Consider the following 25,812-nt stretch of genomic DNA (forward strand, 5'->3'; position numbering starts at 1 on the left):
TCTTTCTTTCTTTCTTTCTTTCTTTCTTTCTTTCTTTCTTTCTTTCTCTTTCCCTTTCTTTCTTTTCTTTCTTTCTTTCTTTCTTTCTTTCTTTCTTTCTTTCTTTCTCTTTCTCTCTTTTTCTTCCTTCCTTCCTTCCTTCCTTTTTTAATGTTTTATTCATTTTTGAGAGAGAGAGACAGAATGAGAATGAGTGAGGGAGGGGCAGAGAGAGAGGGAGACAAGGATCCAAAGACGGCTCCTGGATCTGACTGTCAGCACAGAGCCCGACATGGGGCTCAAATTCATAAACCGTGAGATCATGATCTGAGCTGAAGTCAGATGCCTAACTGACTGAGCCACCCAGGCACTCCCATCAGTCTTTCACCTAATGGTTTTAGATTCATTGATGATGACTTTCTAGATCCATTATTTCATTACAAGTTGCAGATCACCCTGTCTTCATGTATTATGTAAACTTCTTTAATAAATACAAACTTTCACCATTTCACACAAGAAAGGCAGGATGTAAGCTTTATTTATACATGTTCAGTATAATAAATTAGTGTCCTGTCACCTTCAGTGGTGACCAGTGAGAGTTTTTGCTTGTTTTTTTTTACTATAATCATTATAAACTCATGAATTTCCATTTACTTGATAGAAGTCTTTTGTCAGATCTGTGTTTTGCAAGTATTTTCTTTCAGTCTGTAGTTTTGTCTTTTTGTTCTCTTAGTGTTGTCTTTCAGAGAAGTTTTAAATTTTAATGAAGTTCCATATCATTTTTTTCTCTCATGGTTCATGCTTTTGGTGTTGTATTTAAAAACTCATTGTTGAGGGGTGTCTGGCTGGCTCAGTTGGTGGAGCATATGACTTTTGATCTTGGGGTTGTAAGTTTGAATCCCATGTTGGGTGTAGAGATTACTTAATAAAATCTTAGGGGTGCCTGGTGGCTGAGTTGGTTAAGTGTCCAACTTTGGCTCAGGTCATGATCTCATGGTGCGTGGGTTAGAGCCCCGTGTTGGGCTTTGTGCTGACAGCTTGCAGTCTGGAGCCTACTTGGGATTCTGTCTCCCTCTGTCTCTGTTCCTCCCCCACTCTCCCTCTCTCCCCCCACTCTCAAAAATAAAATAAAACATTAAAAAATGTCTTTAAAGATAAAAAAAAACCCAACTCATTGCTGTACCCCATCACCTACATTTTGTCCTGTGCTATCTTCCAGGAGTTTGATAGGTTGCATTTTACATTTAAGCATATGGTCTATTTTGAGTTTATTTGTGAAAGGTGTAGGGTCTGTCTAGATTCCATTTTTTGCATGTAGATGTCTAGTTGTTTTAGCATGATTTGTTGAAAAGACCATCCATTCTCCATTAAATTATGGTTGCTCCTTTGTCAAAGGTCAGTTGACTGTATTTGTGTGGGTTTATTTCTGGGTGCTCTAGTATATTCTATTGATCTATTTCATTTACTTGATATTTTTAGTTAATTATATACATAATTCTTTTGATGCTCACATTATCCCATCTCAGGCCAATGGGAGCCCCTATGAGTTGGTTTTTATGTTCTAGGGCCCCAGTGCTCTGGTTAGTTCCTTGCTTTCTGGCACATGATGTCCCAGGCTTATCTTGAACTTTTCCTGCCATTCTCCAAGGATCCCCTGTTTATTTTTATTTTATTTTATTTTATTTTATTTTATTTTATTTTATTTTGGAGGGAGAGAGAGAGAGCACATGAGCAGGGGAGAGGGGCAGGGGAGAGAGAGAGAATCTTAAGCAGGCCTGATGTAGGGCTCCATCCCATGACCCTGGGATTATGACCTGAGCAAAAGTCAAAAGTTGGACGCTAAACTATCTGAGCCACCCAGGCACCCCTCCCCTGGTTGTTTTTAATGGTAAAGGTTATGTTCAGGCCACAATCTAGGTTCTGGATATATTGTGAAGGACCAGCCAACACAATTTCCTGATAAATAACATGTGTGGGAGAAAGAAAGGAGACAAGGATGACTTCATTGAAGAATGGGATTGCCATTGATTGGATTTATGCCTAGGAGTAGGATTGCTGGTCATATGGCAGTTCTCTGTTTAACATTTTGTGGAACGTCAAACTATTTCTCAAAGTAGCTATACCAGTTTACAGTCCACCAGCCATGTAAGAGGGCTGCAACTTGTCTACATTCTTGCCAAATTTGTTATTGTCTGTTGTTCTGATTATGGCTGTTCTAGTAGTTGTGAAGTAGTATCTCATGGTTTTGATTCCATTTCTCTGATGACTAATGGTATTGAGCATCTTTTCATGTGCTTGTTGGCCATCTATCTATATAGATATAGATATAGATATATTTTAGAGAAATATCTATTCAGATCTTCTGCGTATTTTTAATATGGTTATTCATCTTTTTATTATTAAGCTGTAAGTCCTCTTTATATACTTTATATACAAGTCCCTTAACACTTAACACACAAGATTGCAAAGTTTTCTCTTATTTTGTAGGTTGTCTTTTTACTCTTTTAATGGTATACTTTGAAACACAAAAGTTTTAGGTTTTTAAAAATTTAATTAACAATTAAGGTAAAATATATGTAACATAAAATTAACAAGGTAAAATATATGTAACATAAAATGGTTACCATTTTAACCATTTTAACCATTTTTAAGTATATGGTTCATTGGCATTCAGTATATTCACATGTTGAGCAACCATCTTCAGTATCTATTCCTTGAACTTTAACATCATCTTAAACTGAAGCTCTGTACCCATTAAAAAATAACTGCCAATTTTCTCATGCTTCCAGCCACAGGTAACCTTTATATTACATTCTGTCTCAATTAACTTGCCTACTCCAGATATTTCATACAAGTGAAATGATACAATCTGTTTTTTTTTTTTAAGTTACGGCTTATTTCAGTTAGTATAATGTTTTCAAGGTTCACTCATGTTGTAGCATGTATAAGAATTTTATTCTCTTTTTAAAAGATTTTATTTTTAAAGTAATCTCTACATCCACCCTGGGGCTTGAACTCACAACCCCAAAATCATGAGTCACATGCTCTGCCAACTGTGCCAGGCAAGCACCCCTATTACTTTTTTAAGGCTAAATAATATTCTATTGTTTGTATATATCACCTTCTGATTATCCATTTATAAAAGTTGAAAATTTTGATGAAGTCTAATTTATCAAGTCTATCTTTTGCTGCTTGTACTTTTGGTATTATATCTAAGAAGACTGCCTAATCCAAGGTCATGAAGATTTATCCCTATGCTTTCTTCAAAAATTTTAATAATTTTAGCTCCCATATTTAGGTCTTTGATATGTTATGTGATAAATTCTTGTATGTGGTGTGAGAAAGGGGTTCAAATTCATTCTTTTGCATGTGGATGCATATTCAGTTTGTCCATTTGTTGAAAAGACTTTTCTTTCCCCATTGTATTGTCTTGGAACCCTTGTTGAAAATGAGTTGACCATAATTGTATGGATTTATTTCTAGATTCTTAATCCTATTCCTTTGATTACATGTCTGTAATCAATAACTAGATAGTGGTAATTACTGTACCTTTGTAATAAGTTTTGACATTGGGTCTGCCAACTTTATTCTTTTTCAAGATTGTTCTAGCTTTCTGGTTTAGCTTTCTTGTTTTAGCTTTCTTGCATGACCATATTTTGATTTTTTAATCTTTATTTTTTATAGATTTTTTAAATTTTAGATAGAGAAAAAGTGCAAGCTGGGGAAAGGGGCATGGGGTGGGTGGGGGAGAGAGAGAGAGAGGGACAGGGACAGGGACAGGGACAGGGAGAGAATCTTAAGTAGGCTCCATGCTCAGCTCAGAGCCCAATGTGGGGCTCAATCCCACGACCCTGGGATCATGACCTGAACTGAAAACAAGAGTCAGATACTCAACCGAGTGAGCCACTCAGGTGCCCCAATCTTTATTTTAAGTAGGCACCATACCCAGTATGGGGCTTGAACTCATGACCCTGAGATCAAGAGTCTCATGCTGTACTGTCTGAGCAAGCCAGGTGCCTCACCATATCAGTTTTAACATCAGCTTGTTAATTTCTGGGGGGAAAAAAAGCCAACTGAGATTTTGATAGGATTGTGTTGAAACTATAGATCTATTTGGGAGTATTTCCAATACTTTAACAATTTTAAGCCTATTGATCCAGAAACATGGAGTATCTTTCCACTTAATGCTTCTTTAATCCTCTAACAATATTTTGTAGTTTTTAGTGTACAAGTCTTACACTTATTTTCTTAAATTTATTCCTAAGAATTTTGTTCTTTTGATGCTATCATTAATGGAATTGTTTTAATTTCCTTTTTGGATTGCCCATTGCAATATATATAGAAATGTAATTGATTTTTGTATATGCAGTTTTTTTCCTGCACTCTTGCTTAACTATTCATTATGATGACTCTTTAGTGGATTCCTTAGGATTTTCTTTACGTGTCATTTGCAAATAGGGATAACTTTATTTCTTGCTTTCTAAAGAGTATCCTTTTTTTTTTTTTTTTTCAGTTTAATTGCCTCTTCTAGAATCCCAAGTATATGTTGAATTGATGTAGTGTTGAGAGCAAACATTCTGGTCTTATTACTGATCTTAAGGGGAAACAGTCAGCTTTTCATCATTAAGTATAACTTACTTGCTTTTAAAAGGCATCATTAAAAATACTTTTTGGAATTAATTGACTTTTTGGGTGCTTTGAAAAAGGTAGTTCTAATCCGTCTCATAAGAGATCTTTTTTTTTTTTTTAATGTTTATTTATTTTTGAGACAGAGAGAGACAGAGCATGAATGGGGGAGGTCCAGAGAGAGGGAGACACAGAATCTGAAACAGGCTCCAGGCTCTGAGCTGTAGGCACAGAGCCCGACACAGGGCTCGAACTCACGGACCGTGAGATCATGACCTGAGCCGAAGTCGGACGCTTAACCAACCAAGCCACCCAGGCACCCCTCATAAGATATCTTTAAGTGTGGGTATAAAGTTCCTGAAAATTCTTTCTGTACTTGTTCTGTGGTTGTGGCATCAGTGATCACATGGAACCCCTCCACAGGTCTGGTCCGGAGGAGATGGTCACTGATGTCCTGGCTGTGGTTGTGACTTTCTTTCTCCAGGTCACCATCTTCTCAGGGTGACATCTGGAAGCAGGTGGAGGTTGGCTGTTCCAGCTTAGTCAGTTTTTTTGGGTGTGCATTGAGCTGTGTTTTGGAATCTCTGAGTTTTGAGGCCCCACTGAAAGTTCTTAAGTATTTTTAAAAGGCAATGAATATAGCCTCATTACATAAAGTTTTGAGGAAAAAATAACTCATAACTTTATCTTCTAACATACTATTTTAAATATTGATTTCAGTGTTTCCCCATATGTACAATGTATCATGTTACAGTTGTAGCTTCTATATAGTTATGTATTCTCCTTGTTTTATTTAATATTTATTTTACAATAGTGGTATAAAGTTTTACATTCTAGAGTTAATGTGTAGTGTTCTCTCAAATAGATTAATCATATATTTTATCACTGTCTTATTGTGTGACTTTTTTTTAACGTTTTATTTTATATTTAAAATTTTTTTTTCAACATTTATTTATTTTTGGGATAGAGAGAGACAGAGCATGAACGGGGGAGGGGCAGAGAGAGAGGGAGACACAGAATCGGAAACAGGCTCCAGGCTCTGAGCCATCAGCCCAGAGCCCGACGCGGGGCTCGAACCCACGGACCGCGAGATCGTGACCTGGCTGAAGTCGGACGCTTAACCGACTGCGCCACCCAGGCGCCCCACTTATTTTATATTTTAAGAGACAGAGAGAGACAGAGAGTGAGCAGGGGAGGGGCAGAGAGAAAGGGAGACACAGAATCCAAAGCAGGCTCCAGGCTCTGAGCTGTCAGCACAGAGCCTGCTGCAGGGCTCAAACCCACAAACGCAATATCATGACCTGAGCCGAAGTCAGATGCTTAACTTACTGAGCCACCCAGGCGCCCCTTATTGTATGACTTTTAGGTTGTTTCTGATGTTTTCTCCAAAGACACTGTTGTAATGAACGCATTTGCGCACCTGGTTTTTTTCTTTCTTTTGTATTATTACCTTGGGCTGAGTTTCCCAAAAAGAAATCATTAGGTCCAAGGTTAGCACTTAATGACTGTTGATACATAATTCCAACTTAATTTGCCAAAGGGTGTGTTGGTGTATACTGCATACGGTATTTTAGCATAGTCTTTGTAGTTTTAGCACAATGTTTGCGGTAGTTGGATAACATGATTTTTAAAAATTGCTAGCAAGTGAAAAAAATTGCTAATAAGCAAAAGTGGCATGAAACTACTAAATCTCCATTTCTATTATTTAATGTGATTTATTGGTGTTATATGTGAGAATTAAGGTTAATTTCTTATATTTAATTTGGAAAGTTAGTGGGCTTAATTAAAAATGTAAAGCATGTGAAAAAAATACTTGGTGTCTGATGTTACTATACTTGAATCTTTTCCCAACAGTTTGCCGATGTTCACCGTGCTCAGGAAATTTACCATTCCACTTACTTTACTCCTGGAAACCATCATACTTGGGTGATTTTTGTGTTTCCTCTGTTCCTCTCATGTCCTTTCCCCTCATCCCATATTATTTTTGCTTAGCAAGTTCTCAATATCTAATTGTTTTTCCAAATAGTCAATTTGAATTGCTAGTAGCAATAACTTAAGGACAAATGGTTTATTCATTTAAAAGCAGTCTCCTGTTTCCATGATTCCATAAGAACATGAGTGATTTTTTTGCTTGTGATTTTATAGTAGACTAATAATATGTGTTTATAATAGAAAATTATTAAAAAAAAAACCCCAACAATCCCCAGACAGATGTAAGTATGTTTCCTGAGCCAGCTGGAATATACCCTGACAGGAATACAGAGGAAAAATTCTCCATGTGTACATACAGAATAGGAATGCAGGAAGTCATGAAAATCCATTCTGATGTAGTGATTACAAGAGAACATAGGAATAAATTAATTTTTATAATGTTAGTTTAAAAATTTCTCATAAAGATACTCAGGCCAGTATCAGAAAAGGTGGTTCCTGATTTTGCTTAGGAAGATTATTTAGCAATGGAATTTGGATGATGGCCCAATGTTCTAAGTCCTATGTTGAATTTTATCTTAGTCTTTGGATGCTTGACATAAGACCATCTAGAACTGTCGGCAGGGGCCCTTGTGCATTCTGTCACAGCATCTTTCTAATGAGAACAGAGAAATACACTTATAATTAAATTAAACAACTGTTTAAAAAAGACATTTGGTCTGATTTATTAATCCTCTTACAGATACTTACAGTGCTTTCTCTCTGTAAAGCGATGTCCGTTAGATTTTAGCTATAAAACTGTGGGCAATGTGTATTTTCAGTTTAAGAATTATAATCTATATTTTTTCCTTTTTCTTTCCTTCTCTATCATCTTTCCATCTATTTATCCCAGGAAACACTATTCCTTGAACATCATCGTCAGTGTTTTTACCATCATACTTGGTGCTTTCATAGCAGCTGGGTAAGACTCTGGACTGCTTCTGTTCAGTAACTTCTTTGTGCCTTTGACAATAGGCCCCACCCCGCCCTCATTTTCCATTTTCCATCTGGCTGCAGTTGAATTGAGCAGCCAGGAGACAAGTCTGTTGATGTTAGTGGGTTCCCCATGCGTTCCTGTGAAAGTCAGACTGGGTTCTAACTTGGCCGGAACATTTCTGAGAACGTATAAAGGGAACATTAGAAGATATGAATACAGCTTTTTTTCATAAAAAGGAGTAAACTACTTGCTTTTATTACTGAATGTTTGTCTTCAGTGCAAAAAATTTACTTGAAAAGTTCTTGGGCATTTGGTCAAGAATAACAGCTTTATAAAGCCCTTGTATGCTGATTTGTTTTATCACCTGTGATGCCTTAGCAGTCTGTTTCCCAGGTGGGGTACTCTAATTAAATGTATTTGTATATCTGGGACAGGAGCCAATACCAGTGCATGACTAAATTGACCCTTGAACAACACGGGGATTAAGGGTGCCAACTGCACTCCCTCCCACTCCCCCTCCCTCCGTGGAAAATCCAAGTATAACTTTCAACTCCCTAAAAACTTCACTACTAATAGCCTATTGTGGACTGGAAGTCTTACTGATAACATAGCCAATTAACAAATATTTTGTATGTTATATGTTTCATATACCGTATTCCTAAAGTAAAGCAAACTAAAGAAAAATGTTAAGAAAATCATAAGGAAGAGAAAATACATTTACATTTACAAATACAAATACAAAATACAAATACAATATTGTACTGTATTTATTGAAAAAAAAAATGCATGGATAAATGGACCAGCACAGTTCAAACCTGTGTTGTTCAGGGTCAATTATAGTATCATATTTGTTAATATGTAAGACCAGGAATTCGGACTCCAAGTTTGCATTTGAAAGCAGACACTCAGACTCCTGGCTTTTAAATAGATTTTTTTTTAATGTTTATTTATTTTTGAGAGACAGAGAGAGACAGAGTGCAAGCAGGGGAGGGGCTGAGAGAAAGGGGGACACAGAATCTGAAGCAGGCTGCAGGCTCTGAGCTGTCAGCCTGAAGCCCGATGCAGGGCTCGAACTCACTGTGAGATCATGACCTGAGCCGAAGACAGATGCTTAACTGACTGAGCCACCCAGGCGCCCTAGACTCCTGGCTTTTATAGCCTGGTGCTTAAAGCATATGTACAGTTATATTCCCTGGGTCCAAAACTTAGCCCAGCCCCTTGTCAGCCGTTTCTCAGCCTCTCTGTGCCTCAGTTTTACTCATGTGTACAGTAAAGAATAGAAAAAAAAAAAAAAACCCTACCTGAGTGAAGGGAAGAATGCAGAGTGGATGAATTTCAGTTAAATTAGTTTCCTTAACTGATTGAGAAAGAAGAGTTCTGGATCATTGATTGCAAATTAAATAAGGGCATGGATATTCTCTTATTCTAGTCTCCTTGCTTACTAGCTGTACAACCAGGACAAGTGATTTAGCCTGCCCGCACCCCAGTTATTTCGACTATGCAATGGAGGTTAGAACAGACCCACCTACTAGTGTCTTTGTGAGAATGAAATGAGATAGAAAACTGGGGTTTACTCTAGCATGTGGCCAAGTTCACCAAATACATGTTGAGTGTGTACTATACACCAGGCATCATTCTAGGTGCTGGGGAGTCCAGCTGTTAACAAAACAGACAAGAAACCTTGCCTGCACGGAGCTTCCATTCTAGTTGGTGGAGACAGACAATAAGTAAAAGAAACATATTAGAAAATACATCACGCCAGATGGTGATAGATATTAGCAATTTATTTGTTTTGTTTTTTTATTATTATAAATGTGGTTAGTCCCTTGCCTAACCAAAGTTTATTATTTACATTTTCATCTGTAACATCCCTGTCCCCAGTCCTATCTGTGGCTGAGTTCAGCCCCTCTGCAAGCTGGCCTCTACTTTCAGCACTGTTTTAGGTCTCTGGTATGTGGACTTTAAACAGCAGCACTTAGAGCCTGTTGTAATTGTGAAGATTTTGTTCCAAGATAATCATAGGAGCAAAGTAGCTAAAAGAGGGAGGTGCTCTGTTGAAAGTGGCCTCCTCCCACAGCGCTTTGAGGTGTCCCCTGGGCAGCCTCTTTTTTGTAAGTTTCTTAGAGCTTGATTTGGAAACTACTCAGAGTCAATTGTATACTTTTACAAAAATGGTTTATAAAAATGGCTGTAAGGCTTTCGTGAGGAATGGTGCTTCAGATGCTGTGTATACGGAGGCGTATTTCCAGACCCAGTGAATAGAAATTCAGCTCATAATTAGCACATGTGATATTCTAATGAGCTCAAAGGGTAGTGTTCCCAAAACATCTAACTTTCCCCCAAGAGCCAGCTTGGAACAGTACTTCTCAACCTTTCCCATCCTCAGCACCCACAGAATGGATACTATCTAGGTGGGTGACAAGCACAGTTCTTAGCTGCAGGCTGGCTGTGACCCCCAACCTTCTCTCTGCTCATTCAAATCACCTCGTCTAAATGCAAATAACTGTAGAGCTGATTTACTCAGATGAGCCAGTTTATGCTGCTGTAACAAACAGCTCCCACATTAACATACCAAATATATTCTGCTCACACTACTTACTCAGACCAACATTAGTTAACGCTCTGCAGGTGCTCAGCTCATTGTAGCTACTCAGGGACCCAAGCTGATGGAACCCCTGCCTCAAAGGGAGGGAAAAGGGCATGTGGGGAATCGTGCCCCAGCTCTTCAAGCTTTTTCCTGGAAATGCCATGCATTACTTCCTCTTACATTTTGTTTGCTGAAGCAAGTTACACGGCCAGATAAAGTTAAAATATCATGTCTGTAAACAGCCGTAAATGACAACTAAAGGGTTAACCATGAATTTGCTCTCATTTGTTAAAGCAAATGAATTCTTTTCAAATTTCTGTGCTTTTACCAGTGGCCTAAACAAGTGGTGCTAGGAAACTTGAGGCCCCCGGAGCAGATCTGAGAACTCTGGGAATTTCCCTCGGGCTCTCCTAGGAAGTGAGCAACACCTTTCCACTCCCCTAGAAACCTGGCTCTTTTATCCATTGGATTCTTTGCCATTTTGTGGAACAGCAGACGCTTCTTAACATGGAGCCAAATGTGGGTAGGCATGAGATTTGGAAGACCCTTATTTTAAGAGATTTTATTTTTTGTGTGATTGAGCCAGAGAATTCTGATTTATAATGATCTAAAGTTAATTTACATTCTCACAAACATATTTGTAGTTAATAATGCCAGCAGAAGCCTCAAGCAAATCTGGTTTAGTTTGCATTCAGATTTTGGCACAACTTTTGCCTATTTATTTTTCTTTGGTTAGAAATGATCTTTCTTTAAAACAAATTTTTATGTTGCAGGAGATCAGGATATGCCATTCTAAAATATGCCGCTTGGGCACAAACATTATTTTGAGCTGAAGGCAATTGAGAACCAACAGATGTAGGAAGAGTTCTCGATCTTCCCCTTTCCTGCCTAAAAGCAGACCATAAATTTCCCTTTGTGAATGTGCCCCCCTTCTCCTGCACCAGGAGTAGGAGGGCAGTTCTCACTGGAGACAGAGGACCTGCACCGAGATGAGTCTGTGTAGATAAACCTTACTACAGTAATGCTTATCTTCCATTGGTTTCCCCCATGCATTTCCTAGTCCTTTCTCCATAATTTATTTGTTCCTTGGAATCCAAATGTCTTTTTTTGTTAAAATGATATATAAGCCCCAGAGTCTAACCACTTATTTGAGATTCATTTCTTTTTTGTGAACTCCTATACATGTGAAATGTTTTATAAAAGTTGTATTCCTTTTTTCTTGTTAAGCTACTGTCAGTTAAATTTGCAGGCTCCAGTCACTGAACCTAAGAGGGTAGAGGAAACCTCCCTGATGATATGTATTTATGAATTATGACATGGGTCTGGTACTGTCTGTAGGATCAAGTGTAGTAGGTGACTCATATCATGACTCAGCTGTTCTTTCTCTCCCTGTGCCGTGTGCCCCCGAACATTTTTATACCAGTATTATTTATATAAAATGGAAGTAGAAAAGAAGATGTTCAAAAGAATGAGGAGAAGGTAGCCTTAGAGGAGTTGCAGAGAAGGAATGGATCGATGCCTTGCCTTTTTGACAAACAGGGTGGGGGCGTGCTGGTGGATGATGTGACCGGAGGGACACCAGATGGAGGTGTCAGTTCCTCTTTCGACCTCTCTTGCCCCAGTCACTGCCCAGCTGTCCCCACAGGGCATCTCCCCTGGAGATGGCCCTGTTTATTACAATAAGCAAAGCCAATGGGTGGGTTGGACAAATCATTCCCCTCAGAAAAGCAGAGCTCACCGATTATTACGCCATTTGATCAGTTGGCGAAAGAAAGGGCTTTGCAGTTAAAGGAAGGTGGTTAATGTTGCTCTGGTTTTAAGTCATTCATGATTAAATTGAAGCCACCTGATGGCCTGGTTTTGTTTTGTCTGGAGGCAAAGCAGAGGAATTAACCACAGAGGGGGGAAATATGCCAGAGGAAAAGAAAGTGGTTACTAGCATCACAAGTGGATTTGATTAGGGCAAGATAAAACAGGCAGGCTTGAAGGCCAAGTTGTGAGTTTCTGAATTATCATCCTTTTGTGTTCTCCCTCCCAGTTCTGACCTTGCCTTTAACTTGGAAGGCTATATTTTTGTATTCCTGAATGATATCTTCACAGCAGCAAATGGAGTTTATACCAAACAGAAAATGGACCCAAAGGTACCAGATCTTCACTCCTTTGATTTTTAGGCTTTGTCCTCTGGCCCCTGAAATTACATGAAAAAATGAAATGGATTTGTAAAGTTGGCACATAATTTAATTTACATGATATGCTTTATAAGTCACTAATTTCTTTTCAGTTATCTTGTTTGTATGGGTTCTTGTTATCCCTTACCTTACAAAGTTTTGGTTGAAAATAAGACACTATTTTAGATGCAAAGTCAGAATATATAAAGAGATTATTTTGAGAGGCAGATTAAAATTAAAAGGTGTTTTTTGGTATCCTCATCAGTGACCAAGGCAAAGTCAGGGGTATTCTGAGAGCCACTCCAGTTTGAGAGTCTGAAGGTATGGGTTACATATAAAAGTTATGCTGCTTACTGGTTGTTGTGACTTGGACCCTTAAACTTCTCCAAACCTCAGTTTCATCATCTGTGGAATGGATCATTTGTAAGGTCTTGCCCAGCAGGAACTGCCTCTCCTGGTCAGTAACTGAGCGGTCTCCCCAGAGACTGGTGGGCAGATGGGCGTTTCTTGCATGTGGCCGCCTCCACGTCTGTGGGGGTGGGGGGCCAGCGCTTCCCCCCATCCCAGCTGTTCCGGAAGCTCTGGAGGATGAGCCAGGCATATGTTGCTTTGTTCCAAGTTCTTTGTGTTGAGTGAGGGAGTTTGCTTTGATGGACAGACTCATTTCTGTGAGCTGCTTTTTATCTGCACTGTTTTTTTCTGCAGGGCCCTTTGTTTTTTTACTGGTGGCAGTTTTACAAAAACAGGTTTTTTGCCTTTTGAGGGTCACAGTATGTCACCCTTTATGAAAAATGGTGGAGAAGTAGTGAAGCCACTTTAATGAAAAGTAAATTTATGCAAGATTAGAAAATGAGATACCTTGTATTTTAACACTGCTGTTCCTTACCAGAAAGAGCAGATGTTTTTAAGGAGTTCTGTTTATATTAACATTTTAAATGTTCTTAATTTTGTTCCAGATCTCTCATTTTGCAGACAAAATGATAAAAAAAAAAAAACAATTAGAATGTGAGAGATGGGTGGGCCTCAGAGTCCATCCATATTCATCCATTTTATCTGCCATTTTTGTTTAAAACAAATGTTTGTTTTGCTATCATGATATGCTTGAGGTGAAGCATTTTATATTAGGAATTTACTGAAAATATTCCAATACAGAGTTGGTCAGAATAGATTTTTAACTCTGCATAAATACATAGTTATATAAATGCCTTCGAAATTTGATGCTTTGTGTTTCTAAAATTCAGTGTTTTCTTTGTTTTTGTAGGAGTTAGGCAAATATGGAGTGCTTTTCTACAATGCCTGCTTCATGATTATACCAACTCTTATCATCAGTGTCTCTACTGGAGACCTTCAGCAGGTGAGCTGGTGACAGTCATTACATTCCTGCTGAGCAGCCTCTGAGAGTCTTAATAGTTAACTTTTTGTACTGCAGTGTAAAGCGTGAAGGTAAGTCGGATTACCAGGAGGGTACATGGAATCGAGATGTGTGACATCACCAGTAATGCCTCTGACACTATCCTTCCTTTGGTGTTTATCTTTAGACACCTGGGAAGCAGCAGAAGTAGTCACAAGAATTCTGGACTTGAAGATTTTGGAAAACTACAACAGTAAAAATCTGAGTTTGAGTTTTCGTATCCCCGTTTGCTGATGTGGGGATCCTAGGAAAACCAACTTAGAAGGGGATTTTGATAGTTTTAAAAATGGATTTATTTATCTATTACCTTTATAATGCACATTTTGAAACATATGCAAAGTACAGAGAATAATTAAATGAACGCTCCTGTACCCACCGCCCAGGGTCAGTACTGTTCGGCGTTTTGTCGTTCTTATTTCATCTGTCCCCATCTGCTTTCATTTTTTTCCCCCCTCTGGAATATTTTAAAGCAAATTCCAGATATCATGGGATTTTGTCTCTAAATATTCCAGGATGTACATTTGAATTTTGAGAACGTGTTGTTCTTTTGATATCTGCCCTGCTCACCTGTCTGCTGCACATACATGAGAGACAAATCAGATGGTAGATGAGTAGAAACAGAGGGGGCCCAGCTGGAGGGAGTGAAGACCAGTCATTCAGGAAGGGTGATGTTCACCCAGTAGCATCCCCAGTAGCCACCTTGAGGTGTGTCAGCCCCTGCCAAGCCCTACTTTTTCAGAAAGTTGCCAGCTACACCTCTTCTAAGAATTTTGCCTGTATCTTAAGGGAGATGTTTAAGTTCACATGAGAAGATTTGCTAGGCAGAATTATGGTCCAGTCTGGCCTCCACCCACAGAACCAACCCTCAGCAACCCTTTTGTTGCTGGACCGACAGGGGTGGGGGTGAGAGGGGGTGTTCAGAGAGGCCTTGTGCAGTAACCCATCACCTGCCACATGACTGTTATTTCTGTGTTTACTAATCAGCATGTTTCTGTGGTGCAAACAGTTTGAGTTGATTCCATCTCCCCCCATCCAACCCCCGCCTTTTAGGGGGTTGAGTACTTCCAGAAGGCTGCAGGCTCTTGTGGGCTCCTGGGTGGATGTCAGGGTTTCATATTCTTTCTCAAAGCTATACTTTTCATTTGTACAGTTCCTGTCCAGAAGAGGAAACAGACCAGAAACTGAAGTTTAGGTACCTTATGAGTTAAATTGACTAGATGTATTATGTTAATAATTGATAACATTGTTTTGATAGGAATATGTGTTCCCACACCCAAACCATTGCTTTATAACTTGTAACATGGGCTCTCAGAAGTTTCTCTTCCTTGTAACGATTATCCCTGCAGAATTATTATACTTTCTCAGGTAATAATAAAAATAATAGCAGCTAATATTTATTGAGGACTTACTGTATCAGACATTGTTTAAAGCACTGTACATGAACGATTTCACTGCTTTCCACAGCAGCCTTCTGAGGAGAAGGGACTGTTTGCTATTCATCTTGTAGATGAAGAATCTAGAGCACGGTGTTTAAATACCATCCAAGGACAGCAGGTGATCGATCCAGGCAGTCTTGCTCTGGAACTCATTCTCCACTGTAATCTTAGTTACCTTATTGTACATGAAAAGTGTTTCTTGCCTTCATGCATGAAAAACCATAACCTATCACTTATATCTTAGAAAGTACAAGAGGCCTAACGTATACTTTAACTTATTAAGTAGTGGTGTTCTAGGAGAATGTTATGTTCCTATCCTGGTTTTTGGTGCTGAACTATCTCAGTATGTACCCTATCTAGTCTCTTTTTTGACCAGGCTTCTAATCTACAGTTTGTCTAGGTACCTTAGAGCCCCAGCTGTGATTAATCTCCACAGAAATTCCAGATGGAGCAGAGCTAAATATATAGATTTATTTAAAAATCTATTAGAAACTTATAATTGGAAAAAAATAGAATGTGTTTATAACTGTTAAAAGGGCCTTCTGTAAAAATGATAAGATACAAAATCACGAAGTTAAAAATTTGACTCTATTTTAATTTAAAAGTATTGTATGATAGGAGATCCAGAAGATATGGGACACTCACTATAATCAGTGATTTTTAAAACCCTGTGGAAAAAAATAATGTATTTTTCACTAGTAAGATTGTTCTGCTGTGTGTTCGTTCCATTGAATCGTAAGCTTCTTCCAATTGGTTACTTTTAACCATGTGTGAATCCATTTTAGATTGTGAACCGAATGTAATAAAGAAGAGAACTTATATAATTAGATGTGTTAGCCTATAAAATTGCATTTTGTTTGCCAAGTTTGGTTTGATTATAGCAGAAATTGATAAATTAGGGCAAAATGTTAACTTGTTAATAGAAAAAGTACTTAGGTGAAGCATTTTTCCTGGTTGGCTGGAGAGGATCAGAGGTTGTGGTTAAGACTCATGGGTATGACTTACTGCATGGAGATTCACTCACTCTGGGACCTTGGACTTACACGGTCAACAAACCTGGTAGCAGCACCTTGACTCTGTCTCTGATTGTCCAAGTCCATGATGCCAGCTCCTCTTGTCAACAATTTGTGCCCCTGGATAATACTGTTTGGGTGACCTTTTTTTAGTCATTTGAATTGCTGCACCAGGCTCAAAGTACATGGGGTATATTGCATTTGATGAATAGGGTAAATAATAGGATTTATTTTTCTGATAAAAAACACACATAAATGCAAAATAAAAAAGATGCATGCTCCACCATACTGCCAGAGAAATAGCAAGTCTAGTATATGTGCTGCCAAAGCGAGCACAGCAATAGCAAGTCTAAAGGAAGCAGCACTTAATCGTTCTTCACCTTTAATTATTTTGTTTTAAAATAAATGTCATACTACATTATTTTTTACATTATTTTTTAAAATGCCACCAGCACAGCCTCATCATTATTAAAGGAACAAAATAAAACTAAAATCTATTAAAATATAGATTGGCAAAGAATCCAGATATTTTTGTGAAGATTACTACATAGCCCTCAGTGGTTTATATGGTATCAGAACAGTTTTTATTTACTGTTTGCAGAAATACTTTCAGCTTGTTGAGTAAATACTTCCAGTTTGTTGAGCAAATAAGTGTTTTTCTATCTGTGGCTTGGAGTTTGGAGCATATGGTTTTCTCTTATTTCCAGTTTTATTTTAACTTTAGATACAGAGTGTTTTCTATAGTTTTTGTTTGGTTTTGATCTTTGACTACCTTGGATGTTTTCTGCCCCTTTGACAGTAAGACAGCTTTATATTTATATTTTCCTTTCACAAGTAAGCATTAAAAAAATAATTTTATGCTGGAAGCTTTCAAAGCTATGCAGAAGGAGAACAAATAGCATAACAGACCCCACGTACCCACCAACCAGCTTCAACAGTTATCATCAATATTTAACGTGTATCTTTTTGATAAGAGATGTGGGCAGAGTCTTACTAATGAAAAAATAACAAGTGTGGCAAGATTGTATTAATTGGGGGAGAATTCCATTCTAATTGGCTTAAAATTTTTGAATTCTAAACTTAACAAGAATTTAAATAGTTTTAAATCTGTAAACTTATAAAACTTGATTAACCAAGTTTTGCCTAGTAGGAAGTGAATAGAGCTTATGTTCAACTGTGTTATTCAGCACATGCTTATGTGCAGCACATGCTTATTGTCTTGAGTCACTTTAAAATCATTTTTGGATGTAGACAAAGGACAAATCATGAATAAAATGCTCCTTTTTATTGTTACCTGTCATTTCAAGGGGGTTAATTTCATCTTCTCAGCTAAGTTCTTGAGAGTTGAAACTCCTGCACCCAACTTCTGTCTTAACTCCACCACCCCAATTACTTCCTTGCTTTGTAAAAAGCAAATAACTTAGTTTATTTGTTCATAATACTTACTAAGCATTTGTAAATTCTTGAAAATATTTCATGGACTTAGCCATTATTATTAATTTTCTAATAAGCTTTCTTCTAAGATTATTTATTACCAAAAAAAAATTTTTAATGTTTATTTTTGAGAGAGAGCGAGCAAGCATGAGTGGGGGTGGGGCAGAGAGAAGGGGACAGAGGATCCAAAGCGGGCTCTTGCTAACAGCGTGAGCCCAATGTGGGGCTCGAACTCACAAACTGGTGAGATCATGACCTGAGCCGAAGTTGGATGCTCAACTGACTGAGCCCTCTGGGCACCCTTCTTCTAAGATTATTTATAAAAAGTAAACCCAATCCTGATTTTGTGACTACAGATTAATAAAGAGCTAATTACAGATTAATAAAGTCACAGCAACAATAGTGATACTGGATACTTGGCTCCCGCCAGGTTCTAAATAGTTTCATTAAATCCTCACATGGACTTTTTGAGGAAGTTTTTTTTTTAAAAATCCCTGTTTTGTGAAAGGAATCTGAGATTTAGGGAGTAAAAGTGATATGCCCAACATCCCACAGCTGGTATTGGCTAGGATTTTTTAAGTTGTATTTTGTTTGGGAAAGTGGTTCCTGTAATAAAACATGATTTGGTAAAATCCATAAATTTAAACTGCAGTATTATGAGTCTAACCATTAGTTTTCTTTCTTTTTTGTAATAGGCTACTGAATTCAATGAATGGAAGAATGTTCTATTTATCATACAGTTTCTTCTTTCCTGTTTTTTGGGGTAAGAAACCATAGACAAGTAGAAGCTCAGTCTATGACATCTCTTGACAAGTCAAATCGAAATATATGTTCTGTATGCTCTGTTAAAATCCCTTTGTCTGTGCTTCTCCAGCTTTCTCTGGAAAGTACCCCTGCAGCAGAGGAGTGGAGTGAGACCCAGGATCCCTGGGAACACAGCCCAAAAGACCAGGAGCAAGCATGAAACACTGTTATTTTTGAGAGTCATGTTAACATCACATTTCTCCAAAATATGATGTTGTCTATTGATTTTTGAAAGTCTGCATGAGGTCGCTGATGTATTACATTCAGTGCTATTTGTTGTCTTTGCTACAATGTCCCTCAGTTTTCAAGATCTTCCACCCACATAAATATGTGGAAATGACAACCATTTACTCTAGCGCCGTACCTGCTGTATTCAGGGAAATTTCTGAGGAGCATTGTCCAAGCCATTGTATTGTCCAACAATATTAGGCTTTTGTCTTAAAATTTTCCTTACGTCTGCCTGTTGAGAAGCCATGCAGCCTGTGTCTTTATCTTCTGAAAACTTGAAAATTCCCTTTCATGAATAGGTAATACACGCAACTAAATAATCCAAGAACTGCAACAGAATTCACAGGGAACAAAAGCTACTCCATTTTTCCCTGTCCCCCAGCACTGCAGTTTTCTTCTTCAGAGGTGACCCCTGTTTGAAGTTTTTGGCATATCTTTCCTGAGTGGGGCTACATGCATAGACGAACACCTATCTTATCCCATACTGAAAGGTGCTTTGAATGACTATGTCAGGGAATTACTTATCAAAAGTAATTCTGTGAATTCCCCCCCCCCTTTTTTTTTACCGCCAGTAGAACAGTTTTCATTATGTTTAAATTGGCTAAGAACACCTCAGTCTCTTTGATCAACACTTAAAAATTCTCAAACTTGATTTTAATTGCAGTGTTGTAGTCTCACACGATACAAACATTTATGTATAACTTCCATTTCACTAATTCTCTTTTTAGCTGTGTCTGATTTAATGTTGAGCCTCTTGATTGACTTTTTTTTTTCAATATATGAAATTTATTGTCAAATTTGTTTCCATATGACACCCAGTGCTCATCCCAAAAGGTGCCCTCCTCAATACCCATCACCCACCCTCCCCTCCCTCCCACCCCCCATCAACCCTCAGTTTGTTCTCAGTTTTTAACAGTCTCTTATGCTTTGGCTCTCTCCCACTCTAACCTCTTTTTTTTTTTTTTCTTCCCCTCCCCCATGGGTTTCTGTTAAGTTACTCAGGATCCACATAAGAGTGAAACCATATGGTATCTATCTTTCTCTGTATGGCTTATTTCACTTAGCATCACACTCTCCAGTTCCATCCATGTTGCTACAAAAGGCCATATTTCATTCTTTCTCATTGCCATGTAGTATTCCATTGTGTATATAAACCACAATTTCTTTATCCATTCATCAGTTGATGGACATTTAGGCTCTTTCCATAATTTGGCTATTGTTGAGAGTGCTGCTATAAACATTGGGGTACAAGTGCCCCTATGCATCAGTACTCCTGTATCCCTTGGGTAAATTCCTAGCAGTGCTACTGTTGGGTCATAGGGTAGGTCTATTTTTAATTTTCTGAGGAACCTCCACACTGCTTTCCAGAGCGGCTGCACCAATTTGCATTCCCACCAACAGTGCAAGAGGGTTCCCGTTTCTCCTCATCCTCTCCAGCATCTATAGTCTCCTGATTTGTTCATTTTGGCCACTCACACTGGCGTGAGGTGATATCTGAGTGTGGTTTTGATTTGTATTTCCCTGATAAGGAGCGACGTTGAACATCTTTTCATGTGCCTGTTGGCCATCTGGATGTCTTCTTTAGAGAAGTGTCTTTTCATGTTTTCTGCCCATTTCTTCACTGGGTTATTTGTTTTTCGGGTGTGGAGTTTGGTGAGCTCTTTATAGATTTTGGATACTAGCCCTTTGTCCGATATGTCATTTGCAAATATCTTTTCCCATTCCGTTGGTTGCCTTTTAGTTTTGTTGGTTGTTTCCTTTGTTGTGCAGAAGCTTTTTATCTTCATAAGGCCCCAGTAATTCATTTTTGCTTTTAATTCCCTTGCCTTTGGGGATGTGTCGAGTAAGAGATTGCTACAGCTGAGGTCAGAGAGGTCTTTTCCTGCTTTCTCCTCTAGGGTTTTGATGGTTTCCTGTCTCACATTCAGGTCCTTTATCCATTTTGAGTTTATTTTTGTGAATGGTGTGAGAAAGTGGTCTAGTTTCAACCTTCTGCATGTTGCTGTCCAGTTCTCCCAGCACCATTTGTTAAAGAGACTGTCTTTTTTCCATTGGATGTTCTTTCCTGCTTTGTCAAAGATGAGTTGGCCATACGTTTGTGGGTCTAGTTCTGGGGTTTCTATTCTATTCCATTGGTCTTTGTGTCTGTTTTTGTGCCAATACCATGCTGTCTTGATGATGACAGCTTTGTAGTAGAGGCTAAGGTCTGGGATTGTGATGCCTCCTGCTTGGGTCTTCTTCTTCAAAATTACTTTGGCTATTCGGGGCCTTTTGTGGTTCCATATGAATTTTAGAATTGCTTGTTCTAGTTTCGAGAAGAATGCTGGTGCAATTTTGATTGGGATTGCATTGAATGTGTAGATAGCTTTGGGTAGTATTGACATTTTGACAATATTTATTCTTCCAATCCACGAGCAGGGAATGTCTTTCCATTTCTTTATATCTTCTTCAATTACCTTCATAAGCTTTCTATAGTTTTCAGCATACAGATCCTTTACATCTTTGGTTAGATTTATTCCTAGGTATTTTATGCTTCTTGGTGCAATTGTGAATGGGATCAGTTTCTTTATTTGTCTTTCTGTTGCTTCATTGTTAGTGTATAAGAATGCAACTGATTTCTGTACATTGATTTTGTATCCTGCAACTTTGCTGAATTCATGTATCAGTTCTAGCAGACTTTTGGTGGAGTCTATCGGATTTTCCATGTATAATATCATGTCATCTGCAAAAAGCGAAAGCTTGACTTCATCTTTGCCAAATTTGATGCCTTTGATTTCCTTTTGTTGTCTGATTGCTGATGCTAGAACTTCCAGCACCATGTTAAACAACAGCGGTGAGAGTGGGCATCCCTGTCGTGTTCCTGATCTCAGGGAAAAAGCTCTCAGTTTTTCCCCATTGAGGATGATGTTAGCTGTGGGCTTTTTATAAATGGCTTTTATGATGTGTAAGTATGTTCCTTCTATCCCGATTTTCTCAAGGGTTTTTATTAAGAAAGGGTGCTGGATTTTGTCAAAGGCCTTTTCTGCATCGATTGACAGGATCATATGGTTCTTCTCTTTTTTTTTTTTTTATTAATGTGATGTATCACGTTGATTGATTTGCAAATGTTGAACCAGCCCTGCATCCCAGGAATGAATCCCACTTGATCATGGTGAATAATTCTTTTTATATGCTGTTGAATTCAATTTGCTAGTATCTTATTGAGAATTTTTGCATCCATATTCATCAGGGATATTGGCCTGTAGTTCTCTTTTTTTTACTGGGTCTCTGTCTGGTTTAGGAATCAAAGTAATACTGGCTTCATAGAATGAGTCTGGAAGTTTTCCTTCCCTTTCTATTTCTTGGAATAGCTTGAGAAGGATAGGTATTATCTCTGCTTTAAACGTCTGGTAGAACTCCCCTGGGAAGCCATCTGGTCCTGGACTCTTATTTGTTGGGAGATTTTTGATAACCGATTCAATTTCTTTGCTGGTTATGGGTCTGTTCAAGCTTTCTATTTCCTCCTGATTGAGTTTTGGAAGAGTGTGGGTGTTTAGGAATTTGTCCATTTCTTCCAGGTTGTCCAATTTGTTGGTATATAATTTTTCATAGTATTCCCTGATAATTATTTGTATCTGTGAGGGATTGGTTGTAATAATTCCATTTTCATTGATGATTTTATCTATTTGGGTCATCTCCCTTTTCTTTTTTGAGAAGCCTGGCTAGAGGTTTGTCAATTTTATTTTTTCAAAAAACCAACTCTTGGTTTCGTTGGTCAGCTCTACAGTTTTTTTAGATTCTATATTGTTTATTTCTGTTCTGATCTTTATTATTTCTCTTCTTCTGCTGGGTTTAGGCTGCCTTTGCTGTTCTGCTTCTATTTCCTTTAGGTGTGCTGTTAGATTTTGTATTTGGGATTTTTCTTGTTTCTTGAGATAGGCCTGGATTGCAATGTATTTTCCTCTCAGGACTGCCTTTGCTGCATCCCAAAGCGTTTGGATTGTTGTATTTTCATTTTTGTTTGTTTCCATATATTTTTAAATTTCTTCTCTAATTGCCTGGTTGACCCATTCATTCTTTAGTAGGGTGTTCTTTAACCTCCATGCTTTTGGAGGTTTTCCAGATTTTTTCCTGTGGTTGATTTCAAGCTTCATAGCATTGTGGTCTGAAAGTATGCATGGTATAATTTCAATTCTTGTAAACTTATGAAGGGCTGTTTTGTGACCCAGTATATGATCTATCTTGGAGAATGTTCCATGTGCACTCGAGAAGAAAGTATATTCTGTTGCTTTGGGATGCAGAGTTCTAAATATATCTATCAAGTCCATCTGGTCCAATGTCTCATTCAGGGCCCTTGTTTCTTTATTGACCATGTGTCCAGATGATCTATCCATTTCTGTAAGTGGAGTATTAAAGTCCCCTGCAATTACCACATTCTTATCAATAAGGTTGCTTATGTTTATGAGTAATTGTTTTATATATTTGAGGGCTCCTCACATATATAAATGTCGGCGCATAGACATTTATAATTGTTAGCTCTTCCTGATGGATAGACCCTGTAATTATTATATAATGTCCTTCTTCATCTCTTGTTACAGCCTTTAATTTAAAGTCTAGTTTGTCTGATATAAGTATGGCTACTCCAGCTTTCTTTTGGCTTCCAGTAGCATGATAAATAGTTCTCCATCCCCTCACTCTCAATCTAAAGGTGTCCTCAGATCTAAAATGAGTCTCTTGTAGACAGCAAATAGATGGGTCTTGTTTTTTTATCCATTCTGATGCCCTATGTCTTTTGGCTGGCACATTTAATCCATTTACATTCAGTGTTATTATAGAAAGATACGGGTTTAGAGTCATTGTGATGTCTGTATGTTTTATGCTTGTAGTGATGTCTCTGGTACTTTGTCTCACAGGGTTCCCCTTAGGATCTCTTGTAGGGCCGGTTTAGTGGTGACAAATTCCTTCAGTTTTTGTTTGTTTGGGAAGACCTTTATCTCTCCTTCTATTCTAAATGACAGACTTGCTGGATAAAGGATTCTCAGCTGCGTATTTTTTCTGTTTAGCACACTGAAGATCTCGTGCCAATTCTTTCTGGCCTGCCAAGTTTCAAAAGAGAGATCAGTCACGAGTCTTATAGGTCTCCCTTTATATGTGAGGGCACGTTTATCCCTTGCTGCTTTCAGAATTTTCTCTTTATCCTTGTATTTTGCCAGTTTCACTATGATATGTCGTGCAGAAGATCGTTTCAAGTTACGTCTGAAGGGAGTTCTCTGTGCCTCTTGGATTTCAGTGCCTTTTTCCTTCCCCAGTTCAGGGAAGTTCTCAGCTATAATTTCTTCAAGTACCCCTTCAGCACCTTTCCCTCTCTCTTCCTCCTCTGGGATACCAATTATGCGTATATTATTTCTTTTTAGTGTATCACTTAGTTCTCTAATTTTCCCCTCATACTCCTGGATTTTTTTTATCTCTCTTTCTCTCAGCTTCCTCTTTTTCCATAACTTTATCTTCTAGTCCACCTATTCTCTCCTCTGCCTCTTCAATCCGAGCCGTCGTCGTTTCCATGTTGTTTTGCATTTCGTTTAAAGCGTTTTTCACCTCCTTGTGACTGTTCCTTAGTCCCTTGATCTCTGTAGCAAGAGATTCTCTGCTGTCCTCTATACTGTTTTCAAGCCCAGGGATTAATTTTATGACTATTATTCTAAATTCACTTTCTGTTATATTATTTAAATCCTTTTTGATCAGTTCATTAGCTGTTGTTATTTCCTGGAGATTCTTCTGAGGGGAATTCTTCCGTTTGGTCATTTTGGATAGTCCCTGGAGTGGTGGGGGCCTGCAGGGCACTTCCCCTGTGCTGTGGTGTATAACTGGAGTTGGTGGGCGGGGCCGCAGTCAGACCTGATGTCTGCCCCCTGCCCACCGCTGGGGCCACAGTCAGACTGGTGTGTACCTTCTCTTCCCTCTCCTAGGGGCGGGATTCACTGTGGGGTGGCGTGGCCCGTCTGGGCTACTTGCACACTGCCAGGCTTGTGGTGCTGGGGATCTGGCGTATTAGCTGGGGTGGGTAGGCAAGGTGCACGGGGGCAGGAAGGGCAGGCTTAGCTTGCTTCTCCTTAGGTGATCCACTTCAGGAGGGGCCTTGTGGCAGCGGGAGGGAGTCAGATCCGCTGCCGGAGGTTTGGCTCCGCAGAAGCACAGCGTTGGAGCAAGTTCCCTGGCAGGAACTGGTTCCCTTTGGGATTTTGGCTGGGGGATGGGCGAGGGAGATGGCGCTGGCAAGCGCCTCTGTTCGCCACCAAACTGAGCTCTGTCGTCCGGGGGCTCAGCAACTCTCCCTCCCTTTGTCCTCCAGCCTTCCTGCTTTCTGAGCAGAGCTGTTAACTTATGACCTCCCAGATGCTAAGTCGCGCTTGCTGTTGGAACACACTCTGTCCGGCCCCTCTGCTTTTGCCAGCCAGACTTGGGGGCTCTGCTTGGGCGGCAGGCTGCCCCTCCACCCCGGCTCCCTCCTGCCAGTCCTTGGAGCGCGCACCGACTCGCCGCCCTTCCTACCCTCTTCCGTGGGCCTCTCATCTGCGCTTGGCTCCGGCGACTCCGTTCTGCTAATCCTCTGGTGGTTTTCTGGGTTATTTAGGCAGGTGTAGGTGGAATCTAAGTGATCAGCAGGATGCATGGTGAGCCCAGCGTCCTCCTACGCCGCCATCTTCCAACCTCCCCTTGATTGACTTTTTGATTTTAACAATATTTTATTTGTAAAAGTTTCATTTTTTTTTTTTTTTTAACAAACGTATTCATTCCTAACATTCTCTCATTGGTGATCTTTGGACTGTAGTAACTTTCATTTCTTTAAATGTTATACACATAGCTGTTCTGTATTCTTCATTTAATGATTCCAATTATCTGCAGTTTTTAAGAATCTAAATGTTATATATAGTTTGTGACTGTCAAACTGTGTGTGGTTGGTGACTTGTCGTTGTGAACACAGTGCTTAATCAGTGTTATGGGCTGAACGCTCATAACAAAATGCAAATTTGAGAAACCTTCCTGTGGGGACAAATTGTTTCTGGTCCTGCTGACAGCCAGGCATTGCCCCTGACCTGGACCGCTGTGTGCATTTCTGAGGGTCTAGGCTCAGTGAGCTAAAGTGTCCCTCCCAACGTGGAGTCTGGCTCAAGGCTGTTTCCAGACAGTGCTGTTCTGCTAAGGTCTCTGCCCCAAGGCACACCTATTCTGTTTCAGTTGTGT

The 25,812-nt window shown here is 39.0% G+C and overlaps 1 protein-coding gene across 4 annotated transcripts in view; it reads left to right on the forward strand.

Moving 5' to 3' along the window:
* Nucleotides 1-25,812, forward strand: part of SLC35D2 (solute carrier family 35 member D2) — a 63,093-nt gene that overhangs the window by 16,272 nt on the left and 21,009 nt on the right. For 2 of the 4 annotated variants that reach the window (XM_040450222.1, XM_040450225.1), the window contains 5 exons: nucleotides 6,460-6,531; nucleotides 7,427-7,495; nucleotides 12,136-12,238; nucleotides 13,527-13,619; nucleotides 18,255-18,322. In XM_040450222.1, the coding sequence (XP_040306156.1) occupies nucleotides 6,460-6,531; nucleotides 7,427-7,495; nucleotides 12,136-12,238; nucleotides 13,527-13,619; nucleotides 18,255-18,322 (405 nt within the window). Of the gene's footprint in view, nucleotides 1-6,459; nucleotides 6,532-7,426; nucleotides 7,496-12,135; nucleotides 12,239-13,526; nucleotides 13,620-18,254; nucleotides 18,323-18,433; nucleotides 19,439-25,812 lie in introns of those variants that run through there. The other 2 variants (XM_040450223.1, XM_040450224.1) reach the window with 2 other exon arrangements.

Source organism: Herpailurus yagouaroundi, unplaced genomic scaffold, assembly GCF_014898765.1.
Source record: "Herpailurus yagouaroundi ecotype Mexico unplaced genomic scaffold, PumYag 201, whole genome shotgun sequence".
NCBI lineage: Eukaryota > Metazoa > Chordata > Mammalia > Carnivora > Felidae > Herpailurus > Herpailurus yagouaroundi.